This window comes from Copadichromis virginalis, linkage group LG5 (genome assembly GCF_057382275.1).
Source record: "Copadichromis virginalis isolate Kocher_CV1m ecotype Utaka linkage group LG5, C_Virginalis_male_GT1.1, whole genome shotgun sequence".
Taxonomy (NCBI): domain Eukaryota; kingdom Metazoa; phylum Chordata; class Actinopteri; order Cichliformes; family Cichlidae; genus Copadichromis; species Copadichromis virginalis.
In genome coordinates, this window is record NC_140622.1 from 10,323,041 (window position 1) to 10,347,149 (window position 24,109).

The following is a 24,109-nucleotide window of genomic DNA, read 5'->3' on the forward strand; positions in this document are numbered from 1 at the left end:
CCCCGGTCTCCCCTACCTATGTTAGCTTACACTAATGCAGAAAGTGGTTTTGAAACACATCCATGATTTTTTTTTCCCGTGGTCTTTAGCCTGAGGTAAACCAGGTGCTGTGTTTCTGAGAACTGTCTGCAGTTTGTCAGATCATCACCTGGGGCGGGTGTGGCACCTTTGAAATGCAAATAAAAAGCCTCACTAGTTTTTTTTTCGCTCTAGATTTGCTCCGTTAGCTCAGACATGAGAAATATTTAAGCCGTTTGAAAAATAAAAGATGAGTTGTCAAGATCAGCCTTTACACAAAGTCTTTTACACGTTTCAACCACTTGACACAAGTGATGATATAAGGCCGACATATGTTCCTCTTCTAGGTTTCGTAATGTTCCACTCTGTTACAGCAGCAGTGCAAATAATGCTTATATGTTTATAATGTTTAAAAGGAAAGAAGCTGTATTGATAAAGTTTATCTTCAAGGATCTGCACACAGCCTTTTGTTGGAGCAGTTTGACTACAAGTGCAACAAGTTAAGCCCTGGTGAAGTGAGTTTAGGTTAAGTGCAGTGTAAATGTTGGGGGCCAACTGTGAACACACATTCTGCCTTTCATTAGCTGGCTTGTAAAAAATGTAAAACCCTAGTCAGAGATAAGGCATATAAAGATTTTCTTTTTGCATATTTGCCACACATGTTACAGATCATCAAACGACTTTTAATAATAGACAAAAAATAACATGATTAAATACTAAAGTTTTATTTATTAAGGGGGAAAAAGCTATCCAAACCTACCTGACTCTGTGTGAAAGAGCACCCTGTAATCAACCATTAGTGATACCTGGCGCAGAGTCTTGCACATTGCTGTGGATGACTGTTTTAAACGAGAATGGTGTGTTTAAGGTCACGCCAAAGCATCTCAATTTGAATTTAGACCTCATTGCATGAACTGAATCTCCTTCAGGACTTTCTGGTAGAGAGCAGAATTAATGGCTCCGTCAATTACAGCAAGTTGATAAAGTCCTGAAGCTGCAAATCAGCCCCAGACCACTTTTTCCGAATAGTTTTGTCATCAGGATGCTTTTAAGATGTATTTATATTTGGTTATAAGCTTTTGCTAATACTCTTGTACAATGTTGAAATTGCAAGTATACATCCGTAGATTATAAAAGTGATCAGGCTTTTTTATCGTCAACAATACCCGTCCAATCAGTGAAACTGATGGGGGGGTTTTCTAATCTGGTGACAAACGAAGGCGATTTCTACATATCCTTTACTAGACAATACAGCAGTAACCTGTAGTGTTTAAATGTAAGCACTCTAACTGTATGCAGATGTAAATAAAGTTGCGCTTTGCATTTAGCTACCACAACAGAACAGGAGCAAATATAAATGCAAAGAGCAAAGTGGCATGTAATAATTTGAAACGAAACTTTTAAAACAGCTCAAAATATCATCAAACAAAGTGTTCGTGTGCAGTTTGTTAAACAGTGTATCTGTGAGCTAAATGTACAGTTGCTGTAGTTCCCACTAAGTGGAAAAAATGTTATTGTGTGGCCCCCGACAGAAGGAGAAAGATATAAGATGGGTACAGGACAGAAGAGGAAGAAGTGAGATCATTTTCAAAGGTAAGGACTGCTCAGCAGGAGGAATAAAATAATCTGTAAACGTAAATCCTACTTATAACATTCTAAGTCATTTCAAACCTTTTAAACCAGATATCAGATCGATTCATGATGTATTGCCAAATTATGTTTTTGTGAAGGGTTTTGCGAAACAAACAGAAGTACACGGATGTCGTGTTGTTCAAAGGTTGCATGAAAATGCTATACAAAGCAGTTTAGTACACTTCATTGACCATGAACACGCCAGTGTCATTTTAGGTCAATGTTCATGGTCAGTGTTCAGTTACATTAAGGGTAGCAGACATTAATGTATCTTTAAAGTGATGATTTAGAATTTATTTACTCACAAAGGCACTTTTTCATACTAACTTTATAGTGTCCATGAGTTGGAAATCAGCTATATAGCTTATGTAACATCTTATATGCTGATATGTTGAAGTTAGTTGGCTAAATACATAAAGAGCAGGAAACCTCAAAGCAGCAGCAGCAGCACAGGTCAGCTGATCAGAGCCAGGGAAAATCTTGCAGAACTCCCTCCTGCTTCATCTCCCACGTGCCAAATTACAATTTAAACCCTTAGTATACCCTTCTCCTCCTGACTAAGTCACGTGTTCGGCATATATTGGTGAAAAAAGGGCCACCTCCATCACACAGAAAACTCTGATTTTAAGCTCAACAGCTAATTAACACCTATTAATCTCCCTGAGCAATAATTTTGTTTTGCCCATGTTCTAAAGTGTCCTACCTTTCCATTTGTTTCCTCTTACTTCATCTTTCTGTTATCTACGGGGATCATTTCACAGTTACTTCCTGTTGTTTTTGGATGTTAGTTATTTTCTTACTCTCACGAGTGCATTTTCCTTTCTCTATTATTTCTCGCCCTGGTGTGTATTTAGTCTGTGTCAGGGCTGGACTGGGACAAAAAAATCAGCCCGGGCATTTTGACTAGAGACCGGCCCACCAGGTATTATAGGAAAAACCATAAAGCCTTTGAATGAAAACAAACGTCGTTGTGACAGTGATGTAATATTAACTCTGAATACCAGAGGATTCCGTTTTTTATGGCAAGGTTGGCAACTCTACTAACTAACCATATGAATAAAATAAAGTTCACCAGTAACATCATAGCACCCACCCAACTGTATAGAAACTCCGTCATGCTAGCTAGTACACAGTACGAGTTATTGTAACTGACTGTAGCACAACGTTAGCACAACGAAAATAAACTACACCTAAACTTGGTTTGACCCAGATAGACTGCAGGTCATAACTTCTTACCTGAAGCTCATTTCACCTGACAGTCGGACTGGCGGCCGCCTTGGGTCTCTCCACCTCCGCCACCCCTTTCCCCCATCCACCTGCTGGCCTCCACCACTTGCTAATTTTACTGAATCTGTGAAAGCTCCACCATAGCCACTACCAAACAATTGAGTTATTTTTACACGTCTGCCAGCATCTGTCCAATCCGCCACCTTTCACTGTTTACACGGTTACGAAAAAAAGACAACAACAACAAAACATTGGCCCATTTAAAACGAATGGCCAGTCCAGCTATGGTCTGTGTCTGTTCCCTCATCGCCCCTTTTGCTTTATTTGGTTAGTTCACTGCCTTTTTCTGCATGCTCTTCTTGTTCAGCTCATATTGTCACAAGATATTTTAGTACCTACTTTGAGTCTCACCTTGAGTCCACCTCGGAGCTTTGTAACCAATGCCAAAGAAAGAAAATTACCATGTCAAGTGAAACCATTTCAATTCTGCAAAATGAACTATATCTATTTAACCTCCTAGGACCTGGCGTCCACATATGTGGACATCACATTTTGGGTTATTTAGACCAAAATACTCAATTTTGCTCTACATGGGCCTGATATCCACTTACGAGGACATTATACTGCTACTGTTCTATCAAAACTTTAAACAAATATCCTCATATGTGGCTCTTATTTTTCTTAAAAACAAAAATAAGGTTAAAAAAAATTCTGGTAATTCTTTGTTTTTACGTTCATCAGGCCCCAATATGCCCAAATATCAAAGACAAATTAAAAATGCATGTCGTGGAAGAGTTCGGGTCTTAGGCACTGCAAAAACCCACTTCCTTAATACTAGATAAATACACTTATTTTTGGTGAAGATTTGCTTAAAACAAGTGAAATTATCTGCCAGTGGGGTAGGTTTTTTTTCTTACTAAGATTTCTTGAAATAAGAACAATATCTAGATTTAAATAAAGCTAAAAATAAGACTTTTACACTTATTCCAGGTAACAAATCAGAACAATTGAAACTTAAAATAAGATTTAACCACTTATAGGCAACAAATAAGATTTTTTTTTTTTTTGTGACACATTACTTGGTATCGGATCGGAAAGAAAATCAGTGGTATCGCACATCACTACTGCTCCCTCATGTCCTTCACTCCGATTCAAACAGTGAGATAATGGACAGAGCCACTTGAGGGCAGCCAGGGGGGAGGTAGTGTTACACATTTTCGTCTGTGTAAAGCTTGTAAAACGTGAACATAACATGCATAATGAACTGGCATTAGAAAAACAAATTTTAACAAATAACCCATCAATTACTATGACTGTTGTAGTCGTCTTTACAATTGCATTACTACACAAGTTAAATGCAGACTTGGTATAAACCACCCCTTCAAACTTGGTATTGACCTCTACTATTCTGCCCGCCAAGAACTTCTTTCAGGTCTTTTTCCCAAACAAGATGGCCTGTTGGAGGTGTGGGATTTGTTTTGTTTTTGTTGCCTTAGCATTAAAGTCTCTTTTGAGACATATTATTACAATTCATAGCCGTAGTCCAGACTTTCGTGTGATATGTGGGATTGATGGTTTTACGGAGGAATACAGGAACCTAACCTAGTGCTAATACATTATAAACTATGTGCACATTAGCATATGCTACTTCCGGTGCGGAAACTCCTGTGGGGAGCTTTGTTTCCGGTGTCCTATTCGCGCCCTGTTTACGGTCCAAAACAAGTTAAGCAAATGAATGAATCAAGCGGCGATTTACATTTCTATAGATGTCTTGGGCATTTACCCAATATATCTGTAAATGATGTTCATCGACTTGTCGATATTTTTTCCCCCGCGCCTCAGAGCAAAACAGAAAATGGATTCAAATGTTATATTTCTCAGTATCTGTAAACAGCGGTCTCTCGTTTATCGCGGGTGTTATGTTCTAAAAATAACCAGCGATAGGTGAAATCAAGTAGCCAAATTTATTTTTTGACGGTGCAAAAGTTTCGTGGACATCGTGGACATACAGTACTGCACTTCAGAGTCACACTGCCAGCGATGGATGCAGCGATTCTGTACTGTACAGGAGAGACGTCACGGAGGAGATCGTCTGCAGCGATCAGGACGCAGGACACAATGTGACGTAAAAAAAAAGCATGCAAACTTGCACTAAAAAAATCTGCGAAACAGCGAGGTGAAAGGTGAACCGCGTTATAGCGAGGGACCGCTGTAATTTTGAAGGTAAGTCACAACATACCCTTCGTAAATACTAATGTATAGAAACCCTTACCAGCAATCATTCATTTTTTGTGTGGCTTTTTTTCACGGTTTGTTAACATGCTGTGTAGGTGTGTGCTTGACTAGCTGATCTCGACATAATGGGGGAAACATCTGGTTTGACTATTCTTCACCTGTAGTTTGAATGCTGAACATTTGCCTGTTTAAATCATAAGACCAGTCACTATACAGAGATGTGCTTCTGAATGTGGACGATGTGTCTTCTGATTCTGTAATGCAGTTCTGCTTGTGTTGAGTGATGTAAACAACTGATCGATTTAAACTCTTTAAACGTCAAAATTGATCATTAGATTTTTTATGACACAACAGTGGTGAGTGTTCCCACCTTCTCCTCTTTGTAACTTAACGCAATCTTTCCGTTTTCGAGTTTTGGATATGATTTTGGAGTATATCTTCGCAGTAGCGATTGACGGCAAAGTAAAGCTACCGGAAATGTACAACCCCACATGCGGTCTCAAACCAGAAAGTTAGCATTTTCTCGTGCACAGGGTCTATTTAACTTTTTAATATGAACTAGACTATGGAACACCAAAGTGTTAAAATGTGTCATTTAATTTTTATTTTACATTGTATATTTTCTATAATATTTTATTAAATATTTATTTCACTACGATTTTTTTTTTGTAATAATAGAGACACTTTAATTTTAAGCACCTGTTTAAGCAGCAGCCAATGAGCGTTCAGGTCCCACCCACTGACCCTGATTGCCTGAATAAGAAATTCAGTTGTTAAATGACCTTCTGAAATAAATACACCAATTTGAAAAACCCATTATGAAACAAAAACAGACTTTGGTGGGAAAAAGAGATTTTGGAATATAAACTCAATGAATTTAATAAAATGTCTCAAAAAATGCTCTATAATTCATAAAAAAAATTTAATGTTACTTCAGCTTCAAGTGACAACAGACTAAAACAATCCTCTGGACAAATGCTTATATTGATCAAGATTTTGCCCTTCTTATCCCTTTATCCAGTTTATTTTGGATTTGATTGAAATTGTTAAAATACTTTTTGCCCCAGTTGTGTCTTTACAAACTGAGTCCAAACTAAAAAAAAAATGATAGAAGATTACATGCTGCATCTTCCCTCTCAGATTATTGCCCTGGGACCTGTAATACGTCATACGTGTATGAAATTCGAGTCTAAACACAGTGTTTTTTAAACAATGGTCAGCCAAATTAAACTTTAAGAATGTGTGCAAGTCTCTTGTAAACCACAATCAGCTGCTGGAGTGTTGTCAAAGTGAAGCAGGAAACGAGCATCCGATATTTGTAAATGAGAAATGACTAGGTCCTGTTTCAGAGGTTGCTAATATGGAGCATTTGCAATCAAATGTTGTGGATTTTTTGGTGATTGAAGATGCTATACATCATGCCGTTAGAGTAAAGTGGCTTATTTTACATGGTAACAAATACATCTGTGACAGGTTTCAGAAATAAATATACCTTCCAATGATTGACTTTCTTATTTCAAGGAAAAAGGTGAATGTTTCTTATTTTGAGATAATTTTTTGTTTTACACTCTATCTAAAAGCTATTTTTGCTAGAAATAAATGTAAAATGGTTCATTTTTAGATTTACAGACTAAATAAGAAAAAAAGTAATATATACTTGAAACAAGTCTAATCATCTAACACATGAGACTGGAAACTAGCTTGTAATGTTCAAAACAAGATGGACAGGATAATCTGGCTAAATTTAAGACAATAAATCTTGTTAAGCTACAAGAAATATGCAGTGGGAGGTTAATAGCAATAAATAGTCTGGATTTAAAAGTCTGTTTCTTAAACAAATGTTATTCTATGGGCATAAAGTCACATATTACAACACAGAGCCCTGTCAGTCCTGTCAACAGACTAGAAACAGATCTCAACAGATCTCATTGCTAAACTTCTACTGTTGTCTTTCATACCTTGCAAGTTGCCCTGGGGCTGTGAAACTCTATGAACTCAGAGTCCATGGAACCTGTTTTGTAAAATGGCTTGGTTAGACAGTTACAAAATATGACATTTTAAAGAAAAAATAACCCATCAGCATTTCTCTCTGCGATTAATCTTCCTGGACATAAAGCCAGGATTCTGGAGCTGTATTTACTGGAGCTAAAGCCTATCTATTACTGTACCGGAGAATAAAGATGCAACAAGTTAAGGCTGAATTTGTTTTACAACATCTGTATAGCTTCAGTAACACTCATAAAAGATGTGTTGGTAGATACTGATAAAGTCTTCAACAGGTAGAGAAGAGTTCAGCAAAAGAAGTTTCTCATGGAAAGTTCAACGTGAGGATGCCTCGGGCATTTCGTAAAAGATTGAATTTGGCCTGCAGGTCTCAGTGCCTGCTTTAAAACTGATTTGTAAAGGAAACACTGAAGGAATTTAAAGGCCGGTCAGATAAAAGCAATAGACAAGTTAGAGGAAAAAAATGTAAGCCTCTCCAATGACCTTTCACCAGTTCCCAGAATCCAGCTGAGCACCTGAGCTCCAAACACACAAATGAAAGAGCGCAGAAGCTGTTCTGCCCAACATTTCACTTAATGCTGCTTTGTCCTTTATTTGTAATCCGTCTATTATTCTAGGGTCTATACCAGGGGTGTCGAACTCCAGGCCTCAAGGGCCGGTGTCCTGCAGGTTTTAGGTCTAACCCTGGGTCAACACACCTGAATCAAATGATCAGTTCATTACCAGGCTTCTGGAGAACTTCAAGACATGTTGAAGAGGTAATTTAGTCATTTAAATCAGCTGTGTTGGATCAAGGACACATCTAAAACCTACAGGATACCGGCCCTTGAGGCCTCGAGTTCGACACCAGTGGTTTATACCTTTTAATATTAAGTAACTTGAGGCAACTGTTGTTGTGATCTGTTGCTATATAAAGGAAGGGTTCCAACACAAGGACGAGGGGACAGAAATGTTTTTAAAAAAAAAAAACATTTTTAACAGGTTTTAACAAAAACTTTGCTTTATAAATATGGGGCAGTCTGGGCCAGAGGTCAGCAATCTGCGGCTCGCCACATTTCTTTAGTCGCATGCAGCTTGCGAGCCATGGGTTAGAATTAGAGTTAACAGTAACCCTATTAATATATTTACTACATGTGTTCATTTATCCTCTTCCGTTTATATCTGCCACCCTTCCCCATCACCTGCGTGTCCTGCTCTTTATCTCTTCTTATCTGGTAGGAGGAGCTATAATGGCTCTTTTTCATGTTGTGGTTTGCCAACATCGGATCTGGGCAGTGACCTACCAGACCTTCATGTAGAAAAACTGAGACGTGCTGCTGTAATTGCATTTCTTTACGTAATATTAAGATATGTCAAGGATTGAATGTGTAAATAAAGTAAAAAGTAAAAAGTAAAAGTAACCCTTGCTACCCAGACCCAGGTAGTGTTACCCTTTTCCCTGGGGTGGGGAGAAGCAGTCCGCTCCGTCTCCGCAGCAGCAGGGAGACCCCACATTCCAGACCCCAGTCGGATGGCCAACTCCTCCTCCTAGCCCCTCCCCCGCTCCAGCAGGCCGCAGAGAAGGGGGTGTGTGAAGACTCCAAACCTCCCTCCGCCCGCTCATATGTAGTGTTGATGCATGTGTGTTCTAAGGTGCATTTAAAACCCAGGAGGGCATGGAGCTACCTGACAGAGAGCGGCAGGTAAGCGCATAGCCCCTCCTGATAGCCCTCAATGTCTACATGTATTTAATATTGAGAGGTGGGCAACGACGCCAGGGGTGAGGTTGTACACCCTGATGGTCTTTTGGATACCGTGTAGCGTGCCCATCCCCAAGATCCTATATGTATGTGTAATGAGAGTGTGAGTAATGTGAATGTCTAAGTTGTGGGATAAAATTGAGGCACAGGCAGCCAAAAGGGGACAGGGGGGGGGGGGGGGGGGGGTAGCCTCCCTTGCACCCTGGTGACACACCTTTACCCCAAGGCCCTGCATGTGTGGGTGATTGTGGTGGAGCGGGAAAAGGGAGGCAGCTGGAGATGGGGAGGGAAGGAAGGGAGGGGCAAGTGACCCCTCCCTGGGGCCAGCTCCCCCGCTGACCCCAGTAGGCACCCCCATACTCCGCAACCCGCCAGGGAAAGGGGGTCCAGGCCCCTCCGGACCGGGGCCTAGTTCGGCATCGCCACCTGGCCCCACAGAGCCCGGGACAGCCCACCCGACCCCACCACAGAGACAACTGCACCCACCCCGTCATCCACTCATCTTCCAGACTACACAAGACAATAGACGCTCAGGCTGAGATCTTCCTCTACCTCTCCTGTATCTCCCCTCCTGCAGAGTGAGTTCCTGAAGAGAGGAGACCTCCTGCAAGATGTAACAATCTCCCCCACTAGTTGAAGAGCCCCCCAGGTGGCTCGATGAACCGGCGGAACCCTACGCCAGGGCTGGGCCCCCCATACACCCACCCGCCCACAACCCCGGCAACACACCAACCGGGACCCAAGCCACCGAGGCCCAGCCAGGGCCCCAGCCCAGAGACGGAGCGACCCCAGAACCTCACGCCCGTCCCGGACCCACCCAGGGGCAGCCAGGCTACCAGGTCAGTAACCCACGTCCGTCAGCACAGACCCTCCCCTAGCCCCGCTGCACGCAGCCACAAGGAAACCGTCACCTAAGAGCCAACAGAGCTCTTAATAGGCCATGACCGCTACCCCGGGTTGAGCCCCCCAAGGAAGATGCTCCTGGGGAACCCCCTGACGCCCTAAGCTTGTCCCTACCCCCACACAAATCACATCAGCAAAGATGGGACCAAACTATAACCCCCCCCCCCCCCCCCCCCCCAAACCCCCATTAGGTGATGGAGCTGATCAATGGAGCCCAGAGCAATTGATCTGATGTGGTGGCAGAGGCTGTATCAAGACTAATGTAATCTAATAGATAATTTCTATTTGGTTAGAATTAAGATTATTTTTCTTTTTCCAGTTCATGAGGACTGTTGTCTTGGCTATGCATAGGGCAGTGAAAACCATATGGGCTATATTCTTTTCTGTAGTGACATTATCTAAGCTGCCCAACAAACACACTAAAGGGGAAGTTGGAATGTTACATTTGGCAGTGTGAGCAGTTGTTGGTAGACGTAAAGCCCATCTTGAACATCCGATGACTTGTATAGTGCACTCTATGTAGTATTTTGTATTGAATTAATTGAAGACTGGGATTTCTAATTAAATGAAAGGTTTTTAAGCAAATTTGAGACCAGAAGTTTTGGTCTAAGTTAACTGATAAATCCGCTTCCCATTTTGTAATAGGAAGTGATATTGATTCATCTGTTTTAGAAAGCATTCTGTAAATTTTGGAAAGTAGTTCAACTTGACCCGGTTTGAATTTCTTTTTTACTATGAATTTAATTTGTTGATATTCTAAAAATCTTTTCTTGTTGATCCCATATTGTGTAACTAGTCTGTCAAATGGAATAAATTCTGTTCCTTCCATTATATGTTCTAAGTATTTGATTCCTTTACCACTCCAATCTGAAAAGTTTATCATATTATTGTTTTGTAATATGTCAGGGTTGTTCCAGATAGGTGTACGTTTGCATGGGATTAATGAAGACGCCGTCAATTTTAGAAACTCCCACCATGCTGTCAGAGAAGAGCTGATGCTGACGCTTTTGAAGCATTCATGTCATTGGATATTTGAGCTGATAAATGGTAGGTCTGAAATCTCTAGATTATTGCAAAGTGCTTGTTCTACATCTAGCCAAGGTTCATCTAAGAAGGTATGTTTTAGCCATCCTGAGATAAACTGAAGCCTGTTGGCTAAGAAGTAGTGCTGAAAGTTAGGTAGTTCTAATCCTCCTTTATCCTTGGTCTTTTGTAGTGTTTTTAAGCTTATATGTGGTGGTTTCTCTTTCCAAAGGAATTTGGACATGTATGAATCTAGAGATCTGAACCAATCTTATGGCGGTTTAGTTGGGATCATTGAGAATAAATAATTTATTTTTGGTAAGACCATCTGTCACGTCCGGTGTCTCCCTGCATCTGAAATCACTCACATAAGACGCAGACCTTCACAATAAAACAGGAACTTACACATGCAAGGACACAGACTAAGAAACGCGGACCTGATACAGGAACACACGGGCAGAACAGAGTAAACACTAAACAGAGGAAGAACAGAACCAACAATCACACTAATAGAAAACACAAAACGCTGGGTCAAAAGGACCCAGGACCATGACACCATCATTTAGTGGCAACCCTTCCCCCTTCCCATGAGTGATATGGGTAGACATTTCCATCTAGCCAGATCGCCTTCTACCTTCTTTAAAAGTGGCATATGGTTTAATTTAGTTAGATCTGCAAACTTGGGAGAAACATTAATACCTAAATATTTTATATTTCCCGATTGCAGTGGTGAAGAAGAAGAATTATAGAAGGAGCAATTAATTGGGAGGACTGTAGATTTTGACCAGTTAATTGAGTAATCTGATATTCTTGCAAAAGAGTTTATCAATTCAATCACCCCAGAGATATTGGTTTGTGAGTTTTGGAGAAAAGGTAGCACATCACGTTATGTGTCATGTTATGTTCCACATTTTTGCATTTTATGCCCTTAATTACTGAATTCTGTCTAATTGCTGCTGCTAGTGGTTCAATAAAAACTGCAAACACTGAAGGGGAGAGTGGGCATCCCTGCCTGGTGCCCCTCAGGAGACAGAAGCTGGAGGACGTTTGGTAATTTGTTTTGACACAAGCTGTTGAGGAATTGTATAATATTTTTAACCAGTTAATGAAAGAGGATCCAAAACCAAATTTGTGTAAAGTTCCAAATAGAAATTTCCAGTTAACTCTGTCATATGCTTTTTCTGCATCTAAAGAAAATATTGTAGTTTCAATGTTTTTACTGTATGAGTAGTCTATCAAATTAAGTAATCTATGTGTATTTGTTGATGAGTGCCTACCTTTTATGAAACCAGTTTGGTCAGGATGAATTAAGAGGGGGGTTATTTTCTCTAATCTCTTTGAGAGAGCTTTGCAGATTATTTTGAGGTCTACATTTATAAGGGATATTGGACGATAGCTTGAGGGATATACAGGGTCTTTGCCTGGTTTTAGCAGGAGATTAATGTGGTGAATCCAGTTCCATTGCTTGAGTGTCTAATAATTTTGGAAGAGCTATGTTGTCTAAAAACTGATCAATTTCCTTTTTAGATGGATTTATTTGTGGTGAATACAACGTTTTATAGAAATCCCTGAAAATGTTGTTTATTTGTTTCGGGTCATATACTGTGTTCCCAGATGAATCTTGAACAGCACATATAGTTGCTTTTTATTTATTTATTTTTAGCTGGTTTGCTAGAAATTGACCAGATTTATTACCATGTTCATAATTCTGTAAGCGTGGTCTTTGTACTAAGAATTTTTTTTTTTTAAATCAATTATCTCATTTAATTCTAGTTTTCTTTTGCGTATTTTGTTCAATGTTTCCTGATCTTGGTGGGACGCGTAGGCTTCTTCTAGAGATTTGATGGTTTTTTCTAATTCCTGAATATTTTTGTTTTCTTCTTTCTTTTTATGTGATGAGAAAGAGATAATTTTACCTCTCATCACAGCTTTCCCTGCTTCCCATAGAACAGAAGCTGATGTTCCGGGAGTGTCATTATAATCTAAATATGAAGTCCATTCTTTTTTAAAATATTTAATAAAGTCTTCATCTTTAAGAGTGATGTATTAAATCTCCAGTTTTTACTTGGCGTAGTATTATTCTTGTGCATTAGTGTTAAAGATACAGGACCATGATCGCTGACAGCTATAGGGTGAATCTCAGTGTCTGAAATGTCGCTCAGCAGTGAGCTGCTGACCAAAAAATAATCCAGACAAGAGTAAGAGTGATGGACATGTGAGAAAAAAGTATATTCCTTACTGGTGGGGTGAAGTGAGCGCCGTGCATCGCAAAGACCAAAATCGCTCATATACTGTTTGATTATATTTGTGGACTGCCAATTACGCTGAGTTCCCGCTGTATTGACCCTAACCATTTCTTCATTTAGTCCAAGGTTGAGGTCGCCTCCACGAACAAGTGTGCCATCTAAGTGTTCAGAGAGTGCACTGAAAAAACCGTGAAAGAATGAGGGATCATCAACATTTGGACCATATACACTTACAATACATAGCTTTTTTTTTATCAAGTATAGATAGTTTAATGATTAAGAATCTGCCCTCTGGATCTATAACTGTATTGAGTACTGTGAAATTAATTTCTTTATGTATTAAAATTGCTACTCCCCTTTGTCTAGAATTATAACAAGCTGAGAACACATTAGGAAACTCAGGTGTTTTAAGTTCAATCGAACCTCTAAGAGGTCTGTGGGTCTCTAGTAAAAGGACAACATCTGCCTGTAGTTTTTTGAGTTGGTTAAATATTTTTAACCTCTTTTCTCTGGAGCCAGCTCCATTTACATTCCATGTAACAAACCTTAGTGCGCCCATAGATGTCTGTGTATAACTAGGGGTGTATGCTGTGTGTGTCGCTTCAACAGGTGGAGAGAATACGTCACTTGTTCGTAAATAAAGAGAAGGAGAGAGAGAAAAAATGTGTGGCTAGATGCTCCCTGAGTCTGACTATGTGTGTGCATACAGTATTTACTAATATGAATAGGCTTGGCTTAAGTGTGTGTATCCTGTACGTCTGTGTGCGCTGTCTGACTGATGTAAATGTGCTGCCGTTGAGCGCATGATTGTGCGTGATCGTGCTGTGCGTATAATGTCAAAATAAAGGATGTTGTTTGTGGATGAGTCTGGAAGCAGGTGATCGAAGCAGTGAAAGAAAATAAAAAAGAAAGAAACCAAGGACAAGGGTGAGCAGCATAAAAACAAGGGGGAAAATGAGAAGATGCGATATAATACTGGTAAGTTAAACAGATGTTAATGCAAGTTAGTCTGAGTGGATATGAAAAGAGTGTAGCGGATTCTTATCTGGTGTGAAGTTAATACAGCCACGGAGTGATGTTGGGGTCGCGGTAAAGCTGTCCATCCACGTACAGCCGGTCCACAGCGATGACAGTGCGGGAGCCCTTCTGGATGAAGCCGGGTCGGATTGGGAAGAGGACCCTGCGTCGTTCCAGGATCTCTTTTGGGAACTGGTTTTGTTATACTTTTTAATACAATGGAAATCTATGACTGCTGCATTCTTCTTGCGAGGTACTTCCTTTCAGTTTTTTTGTTCTAATTTATTTTTTTTTAAATTTGCTGGTTATGGTTGCTTTTTGAGAAAGAGCACTACAATACCAATAAATAGCAAAACACATTCATTATTGCAGTGGATCCAAGTCAACTGGTTTTATTCATGGCGCTGCCCACACCCAGTGATGAAGGGCTGTACTTCGGAATCACACTGCTGTGAAAGTACTATTTGTATAAATATGGATCACAACAGGTAGTGCATACCCCAACAAATACTACACACAGTTGCACATTTAAGCAAAAGCTTTTACATGCATTTCTACATGTGTGCATATATACAAGCAGAGGAGAGAAGTGTTCTGTAGTAATGCTATAAACTCTAACCATGGTTGCCTCTGCATTTAAAATAAGAAACCACAGAAGGCCCACATCCTATGATCAAATAGGTCAACTGCTGAATAAAGTCTCAGATATCATCGCATGCTTTTCCTAGTGAAAAGTGAGTTCTAGCAATCCAGGGGTGAGAAATTTTAATTGTAATAAAACTTTTAAGCAACTCAGTGCCAGCAAAAGTGTGATACGTGAGTTTCCTGTTGCTAAAAGCATCAAAGTAAAATATCTCTCTCACAGGTTTTTAGCATTGCATACACTTAAAAACACCAAAGAGTAAGTGTATCTTATTTTCAACAATGCTTATCTTGCCTTTGTACCGATTTTATTTAGATTTAGACTGCTCTGAGCTTTTTGTTTGTTTGATTATAGTGGCCATGGAGCACCTGTTTCGAAAGCCACAGATACACAGCAGATAAGACTGAAGCCATCTTAAAATGAACGATAATCTTTTAAACAAGAGTGCATAGTTAAAATAACCCTCTACTGCATAGCGTTGCCCTGAGGCAACAAACCACATTTTCATGCCTTATGGTGGCCCTTCAAAAAAAACCAAAACTTTTTTTTCAAACAATTGGGGGGGGGCTTTCTGCAAGCTGCACTACATGAGAGACATCTCCATTAGGAGGCAAGATAAAGATCACTATTTTACATGTTTATAGTGAAATAAATGTATATTAAAAATACTTGTATGTGCATGAATATGTTAAGAGGCATATTTGATTGTTTGTTCTACTTTTTTAAATTTATTTATACAGTAAAACTGTTAATTTTCATTCGTTGCCTCAAGGCAACACTGCGCAGTTAGCCCAATTTTTTTCAGGCAATATAATGCATTTGGATATGTGTGTAGAGATGTGTTTGTGTGCATTTATATGATCATAGTCAACGTTTTTTACTTTACAATCTACTCATAATTATAGGAAATGGATGTAAAAACTTTTTATGCAAGGAAACCAAGGGAATGTGCACTTTCTGTCCTCAGAAAGTGAGGACAGTGAGCTTTCAGGGAGTGACAGTGAAGTAGAGGAGTGGATCCCTGAATGAGGTTTGAGGGACACTTAGGAGCTCAGGGGTCAGGGGTCAGTTGGTAAAGTAACTGTGTCTGTGTGTGTGTTAGTGCCCACATAGCAAGCAGGTCTGGCCAGGATCTGGTATCAAGCCGGCACTTTGAGTAATCTGGGAGAGTAGAAAAGCGCTACATAAAAATCAGTCCATTCACTGTCTGAACAGAGTTTCGGCATGTTACTTTTGCACTGTTTTGCATGTTCTGGCACATGTTGTTATTGCATGGCTTGATTAAGGTACACATTATGCTGACATCTGGGGCCAGAGCTGAAACCGTTCTGGGCCAGCACAGGGCCAGCAGTGTGTCTACAACTGGCCCGTGGCTGCACACCACCTACAGATGGCCCACATACCGCAATGAATGACAGCCCTTTGGTGGCCCAGATCAGGTTTGCCAGAGGTAATCCACACATGGGCCAGCACAGGACGACCAGGGTGTCTGAAACTGGCCTTGTGCTGGCCCATGTGTGGCCCACCTCTGGCAAACCAGGTCTGGGCCACCAAAGGGCCATCATTCTTTGCGGTATGTGGGCCATGTGTAAGCACATTGTGTGGGCCTGATCCCTGCCATACCAATATTGCTGTGTGGGTGTCAGTGTGTGTGGTCATGTATTACTTATTGTTGTGGGGACACATATTTGTTTACACACTCATATTGTGAGGTCTCGCCTACTTTATGGGGACAAATTGCAAGGTAAATCATTCAATTTTAGGGTGAAGGCTTGAGTCAGGATTAGGGTAAGGTTCAGGCAGGGACTTGTGATGGGTAGAGTCAGGATAAGTCTCCAGGAAACCCCATGCACACGCGCGCGCGTGTATGGGGTTAGGGTCAAATGTTGGATGTATTTTGGTGTTTTATTGTTTTGTGAAATGTTTACATTGTTTATTTGTTGTTTATTTATTTGTTCATCCTTGTTGTACTAATACAACTTATTATAGAATAACTTGGCATTTTACTACCCTTGTTGCACAGTGTTGCCTTGAAGCAACAAACCAATATCTGTTTGGGGGTGGACAGGGTGTCAAATTTATGATTGATATATTATTAGAGACCCTAAAGCTCCCCCAAAATAGAGAGAAATATTTTTTTCCCCCAAAATTAAAAAGTCATGCAGTAGAGGGTTAAAAGAAGTGTAAAAAAACAACTGATTGCAGCTTAAAAACATATCTTCTCAACTCATGGATCATTAGAGATAAACTGGTTGAACTCATAAAGCCCTATTCTAAGATCAATGGCGTGTCCAGCGGGGTGGCCTGGGGGGGCACAGGCCACCCCCCCAACCAGACTGGCCACCCCAGGTGCCACCCCAAAGGCAAAACAATAAACTTCAATCAAATATCAAATGTCCGATTATGTTTTCACGGTGAAGCTCAGATATCCGAGTGTAAGTGAATGCAGCATCGGCTTCTGCACTATGTGCATCATGTTAGCAAAGGTAGGAGAGCCAAGCGCGAAAGACGGCACTGCAGGAAACAATTTTTCGGTGAAAGAAAATGAGGACAGAATAAATGTCCTGGTAAGTAATATTAAGTTTGTTGAGTTTAGTAAACTTCGGTGAAATTAGAATACCAAGGAAAAAATAACACTTAAAGAATTATTGCAGCCGTCGAATATTTCAGACAGTATGCTACAGAGGGCAGCTAACATAAGAGTTATGAGTTATAAGATATAATCTAAGTCGTAACATTGCTGTATGGAGCTGCAGATTTGGTTGCAGGTTAACATAGCTGGACTGGCCATCGGGCATACCGGGCATATGCCCGGTGACTTATTTTTTATTTTTTTTGTAATGGCATGAACAATGAGAGGTGGTGGATTGGCCAGATGCAGGTCGATGTGTAAAAATAACTCAGTTGTTTGGTGGTGGCTATGGCGGGGCTTCCACAGAGGCCAGCAGGTGGATGAGGGAAGGGGAGGCAGGAGGAGAGCCCCGAGGCAGCCGCCAGTCCGAGTATCAGGTGAACTGAACTTCAGGTAAGTATGACCTGCAGTCTATCTGGGTCAGATATAAACCAAGTTTAGGTGGAGTTTATTTTCATTGTGCTGACTTTTTACTGTCAGTTGCAATAACTCATACTGCGTTCTAGCCAGCTTGACGGAGTTTATATACAGCTGTGTGGGTGCTATGATGTTACTGATAGTGAACTTTATTGTATTCATAAGGTTAGTAGAGTTGCCAACGGCTCCTTAAAAAAATGGAATGGTCCCTCATTCAGAGAAAATATTACACGTTTCGTATTGAGCTGAGAAGAGACGCAGTTTGTCCCGAACTTTAGCTAGAATGAAAAAAAGACACAAAGCTGGAGTTATTCTGTGTTTACGCTGCACAGCTGCCTCTTCTCCTCTCATTCTCTCCCCCTCCCTCTCCTGTTGCTACTTCAATCATTAAACTGATCAATGATCAGCTGATCGGCTTTTCTCTCTCATTTATTTATCGCTCACTTTGCGCCAGAAAGAGGAAACCTGCTGATGTCGCGCTAAACAACAGCAGCACGTTTAAGCTTGATCAGCTGTTGTTAGAATTTATTTAATATTAATTTCTAGTATCAGCTGATGTTTGCTGGAGCCACAGCTGTAAAGCTGCTGGTCATGATGTCAGTTTGGATATGTGGTGAGAGGGAAACATGAAGATGAAACCAGGAGATGTCCTTACTGAATCATCAGAGCTGAGCAGGTGATGGAGAAACAGGTTTACCTTTTAGGTGACATGAATGAGTTGAAGGGAAGTTATGAACTGTTTCTGAGAGACAAATAACACCAGGATCCTTTTCTAAGTAGCTGACAGCTGGTAACTGTGCAGGGGCGGGTCTAGCAAAGTTTTGCCAGGGGGCCAGGTAGGGCATTAACAGGGAAAGGGGGGCACAAAGAAATACTTTTCTTTCTTATTCTCATTTAAAATATCTCGCTTTTATTAAATAATTATCTGAATCTTACAACCAAAGTTTTTATCTGACGTAAAATGTATAGAAATCATACATATACCAACAAGACTATACATCACTGTCACAACAGCGTTTGTTTTCAGTCAAAGTCTTTATGGCTTTACTACCTGGTGGGCCAATCTGTAGTGAAAAAGTTGCAAAGCAATGCCTCTTTCCAGGACTTCTTTCTCCATTTTAACCATCAGATACATAGAATATTCCTGACAGGAAGAAGATTAGAACTGAGCGAGTTTTGGTGAGCTTGTAAATCCTTCCAATCTCAACGTTTTGGATTCTTTTCTCGTTGTATTTGTACTTCTGTGTATCCTGTAATTAGTGTTTACAGAATAAGTCAGGTTGTGTTTTACAATGTTGTTAATTAGATTAAGAAAAAAACATTAATACTTAATCAGTGTTCTCAGTCTAACATATTCAATGCCAGTGCCATGTTGTTTGATGCCTTAAAACTTAACCTTGAAGTCAGTCAAACCTGTTTTGAAAAATATCCTTGTTACCACATGACTGTTTTTCAAAGTGTGGTTTGAAAAAAATAAAAACCCAACAAAAACTGCACCTTCACCAACAGGAGCAAAAAAGTGTGCATATTCCAAAACTGTTCAACTGCTGTATGTATTTATTGTGGTTAAACTGTTATACATACAGTTAAGTAATGTCATACTTTATTCAAAAAGCAGGTGTTACCTCAGAGTTACGCAAAATGCGTGCATTGACATGTGAAGCATCTCAAAAAGCTCCTCCCTTGTCCTAAGGGCATTCTCTAAACACTGCTATATGTAAAGGCTCCTAAGGCAGGATGAACTTGTCACTTGCTTTGTTCACACCTGTAACTTACAGCCTACAAGAATGGGAAAAGTTCAACCAGAGGAAAAAGATGTCAAAGAAAAGACAACTGAGTTTAGTTTAGTGCGGGTCAAAAGTACATGGAAGGGCCAACTGGGAAAAAAGATCAATAAGGACAGAGTGGACAGTGTCTCGGCTGCAAAAATGTGAGTACACACACCGTAGTCTAATTTACAGAAATCACAGGGAAAACTGTGATAAACCTTTAATCGTATTTTACGACTGACCTCTTTTTGTTTGCAAATTTCTTTCATTTTCTTCAGTCTAATGCTCTTCTCAGTAAATTCTACACTGCAAATTATCACTTAGTTAGTTTGATAGTAGTAATCTGATATTTGCAAATATTGCCGAGTTAAATTATAATTTCTGCATTATTTAGTCTTTTCTAATGGCAGAAAGTGCCACTGGTATTTTTCAGGAAGTGGGATTTAGCCAGAGGTTTGTGGCTAAATTCCACTTCCTGAAAAATACCAGTGGCTGCTTTTGGCTGCAATTCAAAAAACCCATTTTTCTTTGCTTTAAGTCACACATCAGTTTGAAATGTAACACTACAGTCTTTTTCTGTAATAATGCATTACATATGATTACATAACACAGTTTTTTTTATTGATAAGTACAACATCAAGCATTTTGAAGACGAGCGTTTTAGTGCTTTAAACTGTTTGTATCCTGACATAATAAGATTCCTGCTTGGAGATAAGAAAGAAAGAATGCTGTAAATGAGGCTCAGATGACACCTCTGTCTAATAAAGAAGCTATTTATTGTTTTTAATCTTGCATAATTGTGAGGTTAGACCAAGATGATGGACAGGTAGATGACGTCTCTGTTCAGAAATACTTTAATTGTTACTGTTAACTGTTATTAACTTACAGTCTTTTTAATCTCAGCCCAAATACAGACCAAAGGTCATCGTAGTGTCCTGTGATTATAATAAATACTTTTTTGTGTCTTGTCTGGCAGCTGTGAAAATGTCACAGAGAAGGGTACAACCTGGACAGTTATCAGTCCCATTGTCTTTACTTACAAGGTAACTGAAACTCAGGGCTTGCTGGACCCAGGCAACGACACCCTCCTTCTGGGCCACATCAATGACCCTCAGCAGCTAGAGGACATTAAAAAATCAAACAAGCCAATCAGACGCTTTGTGGTGGTTGACCAGGCAGTCTTTCAAATCTATGGCTCCAAGCTAACTGAATACTTAGAGGCCAACAATGTCTCTTACAAGATCTTGGCTCTACCCACCACTGAGGAGAACAAATCTATGGAGACGGCCCTGAAGATCTTAGATGAGGTCAACAACTTCTCTCTTGACCGACGAACAGAGCCCATCATTGCCATTGGTGGAGGCGTGTGCCTTGACATAGTGGGCTTTGCTGCCTCACTCTACAGGAGGCGCACTCCTTACATCAGAGTCCCAACCACACTGCTCTCCTACATCGATGCCAGCGTAGGGGCAAAGACAGGGGTTAACTTTGCAAACTGCAAGAATAAGCTGGGTGCCTACATTCCACCTGCTGCCACCTTCCTTGATCTATCATTCATACAGACTGTTTCCCGACGACATATCTCCAATGGGCTGGCAGAGATTTTAAAGGTAAGGCAAATTTAATTTATGATAAAGTCTGTACGTTGAAAAAAACCCAGCAACTTGTGCTAATCTCATGGGCCATAAAGGTCAAGTACTACAGTCACACATGTGCCATTTATAGCAGAGAAACTAGTCCAGAGGTCACTAAAGATGAGTGACCCCGACAGCAGAAGTAACTCCATGCAATTTTTGTCGGTTTTTTGCAGATGGCTATGATGAAGCACGGCGGCCTCTTCGAACTTCTCGAGAAACATGGCTCTATGCTATTGAACACTAAATTCCAAACTGATAACAGTGTATATGGGTGCAGCACCCTAAAGGCTGCATCACAGGCAACTCGCATAGCTATTATGACTATGTTGGAGGAGCTTGCCCCAAACCTTTGGGAGGATGACCTTGACAGACTTGTGGACTTTGGCCATCTTATCAGTCCAGCATTAGAGATGGTAATGATCACTAATGGCAAATACAGCTGAACCCTTTGTATCTTTTGCTGATAAAGTTTATGGAGTATGTGCAAAATATACATTAACGCTATGTAGAGCTTTAAACACTTTTGAGATTTTATATATATATATATATATATACACACACACACAGATATCTTAAAAGTGTAGGGTTTCACATTTTCATTCAGGTTGCAAATGATATCATCTCACCTTTCTCTTCCCCGTCCAGAAAGTTCTCCCGTCTCTGCTTCACGGTGAGGCAGTGAACATAGATATGTCCTATATGGTTTATGTGTCCAAAGAGAGAGGTCTATTGACAGAAGAGGAGAAGCAGAGGATCATCAGCTGCATGGTGAGCCTGGAGCTTCCTGTCTGGCATCAAGAGTTTACTATGGAGCTCATACAAAATTCTCTGCAGGACAGGCTGAAACATTCTGGCGGCCTGGTCAGAATGCCTCTCCCTGTAGGTCTCGGGGAAGCAGGTACGGATCCTGTTGCTTGATTTAAATGTACTTGTCACTGCTACAAAACACGTTTTTTCCTTCCAGAAAGAAGTAGAAGTCATTGCTTATGTATTTGCAACAAAGGCGGAACTGGAAGTTTCACATTTTTTGCTGCTGAATTAACTGTTTGAGTTGGTCTTTTGTACTAAATATTTAAAAATTTTGCTTTGCTCTTCTTTTTATTGCAGAAATTTTTAATAACACATCATATGAGATCCTGCACAGAGCTTACGAAAAATGGTGCGAGGAACTGAGCACCGCTTCTGAGAGCAACTGTGACCCTTAATAGTGTCATCCTACAACCCCCTCAATACTGTTTTTTTTTTTAATGTTTTGTTTTTACATTTTTAAGTGTGTAGTATTATGTACTGTACTTTTAAATGTTTCGTACTGGTAGGAGAAACTGGTTTATAGCATTGGTCTGCTGCATTTTCAGAAACAGTCACATTGTGAGATAACTATTTTTGTATTGATAATCTTAAAGCCTGTAGAAATGGCCTATAACTGTCAGAATTATTGTTAGTGTGTGTTCCTATTGTTATTATTGTCCTAAGTGTTCTCATTGTTGTGTGATACAGTCAAAAATAATTTTTCACATAAGGGCAGCAACAGCTAGCAAATAATATAAGATCCACAGAAATATAAGAAGCCGCTTACAGCTTGTGTTCGTTGCTTGTTATGTCTGTCAAATATATAAGCGCCATTAAAGATTTTTAATTGATTATCAGTGGAGTTTGTGTTTGTAACAGTTCACTCGTGTTTTACCCTTAAAACTTTTTTAATAGCATTATTTCAACTTTAAAATTGATTTAACATTTATTAAAAAAAATTAAATGTTAAGTGTATTTATTTGCTTATTTCATAGCAAACCTGATATGCTAAAAACGTCAACATCAAGGCAAATGTAGAAACAGCATCACACAATCTTACCACACGTATTTGTTTTTTTTAAATGAATGATTAAAAAACAAACGAATAAAAACACAAAATGCAGTTTCAATCCTGATACTGTTCCTGATCCTTTCTTCTGGGAAAAAAAAGGTGCAGTTGGAAATATATGATTTGGAAAGTGGGGGAAATTGCATTTTTGTCAACATCAAAATGCAACACAAAAATCTATAAAATGCACATTATTGATTAATTTCCTCTTCCTCTGTATGTCCCACATTTCCTGATATATCCTAATACTCCAACTGCCACATTCTTACACCAGCACCCTGGCATTAAGTTTTGTTTATGATAGTATGACTACTTATCTTCTTTAAATTTCTCATTTTGGCTGAAGATGCAATTACAGGTTTTACTTAAACAATTTATGGATGGATGGATAGGTTAACGTAAAATATAAACTGACTAAATATTCAATTCAATTTTAATTATACAGATGCTTAATAATGTAAGGCACAGACCCTTCAATAAATAACATTGCAGTGATAAATACGTAACCATGGGTGCTTTTTGACAGAGGAGTTGTTTAAATGGCCAGTAGTTCTAAAGAAGTAAAGTAAAGCTTGAGGGAGAGATACAGACCAGCCCGTGTTTATTCGCCAACACTGAATGATGTTAACTGGCATCCTTCTACAGGCTGCTACTTCTGCTATTGACCCCCAAGCCATGCCATTGTATCATCAACTATTATGTAATTACTTCCTCACTTAGCCTACAAGCTATATATAAAATAAAAGTCTATCCTGATTCCTCATTCATTTTTTGTAACAAGTATTTTTCTTTCATTCTTAACAGTAGTAGTTTCTTTATTTAAGTTCAGTTCTTAATTTTAATGGAAAATTCTATTTTTGTAGCTTTTAAGTAAGTTTATAACTTTATAAAAGAAATCAATGAGTGTGAAAGTTTAGAAGTGAATGGTTTTCTGTTATTAGCAGGGATTCATGTTAGGTTCATGGGTGATTCAAGATAAGCCAGGTGTGAGTGTGAGCACAAATGGTTGTCTCTGTGTTTTAGCCCTGTTATGGATGGGCTAAAAACACAGAACAATCAGGTGTTGCAATAAGATGCAACACAAACCGAGGAGCACATTGCAGGCCTGA

At 39.7% G+C, this 24,109-nt stretch overlaps 1 protein-coding gene across 1 annotated transcript; it reads left to right on the top strand.

Annotated features, from left to right (window-relative positions):
• Positions 1-19,523: 19,523 nt before the first annotated feature.
• On the top strand, positions 19,524-22,757 carry eevs (2-epi-5-epi-valiolone synthase). The gene is made up of 5 exons (XM_085458022.1): positions 19,524-19,666; positions 20,482-21,115; positions 21,316-21,555; positions 21,788-22,040; positions 22,250-22,757. The coding sequence occupies exons 1-5, from the start codon at positions 19,524-19,526 to the stop codon at positions 22,345-22,347; spliced, it is 1,368 nt and encodes a 455-aa protein (XP_085314148.1). The 3' UTR covers positions 22,348-22,757.
• The last annotated feature ends 1,352 nt before the right edge of the window (positions 22,758-24,109 follow it).

Bases quoted from the DNA above. Each gene is read 5' to 3' on its own strand.
- eevs (XM_085458022.1), top strand. From the start codon at position 19,524: ATGGGAAAAGTTCAACCAGAGGAAAAAGATGTCAAAGAAAAGACAACT. The intron at 19,667-20,481 runs GTGAGTACACAC...CTTGTCTGGCAG, and splicing joins AGTGTCTCGGCTGCAAAAAT to CTGTGAAAATGTCACAGAGA. The intron at 21,556-21,787 runs GTAATGATCACT...TTCCCCGTCCAG, and splicing joins TCAGTCCAGCATTAGAGATG to AAAGTTCTCCCGTCTCTGCT.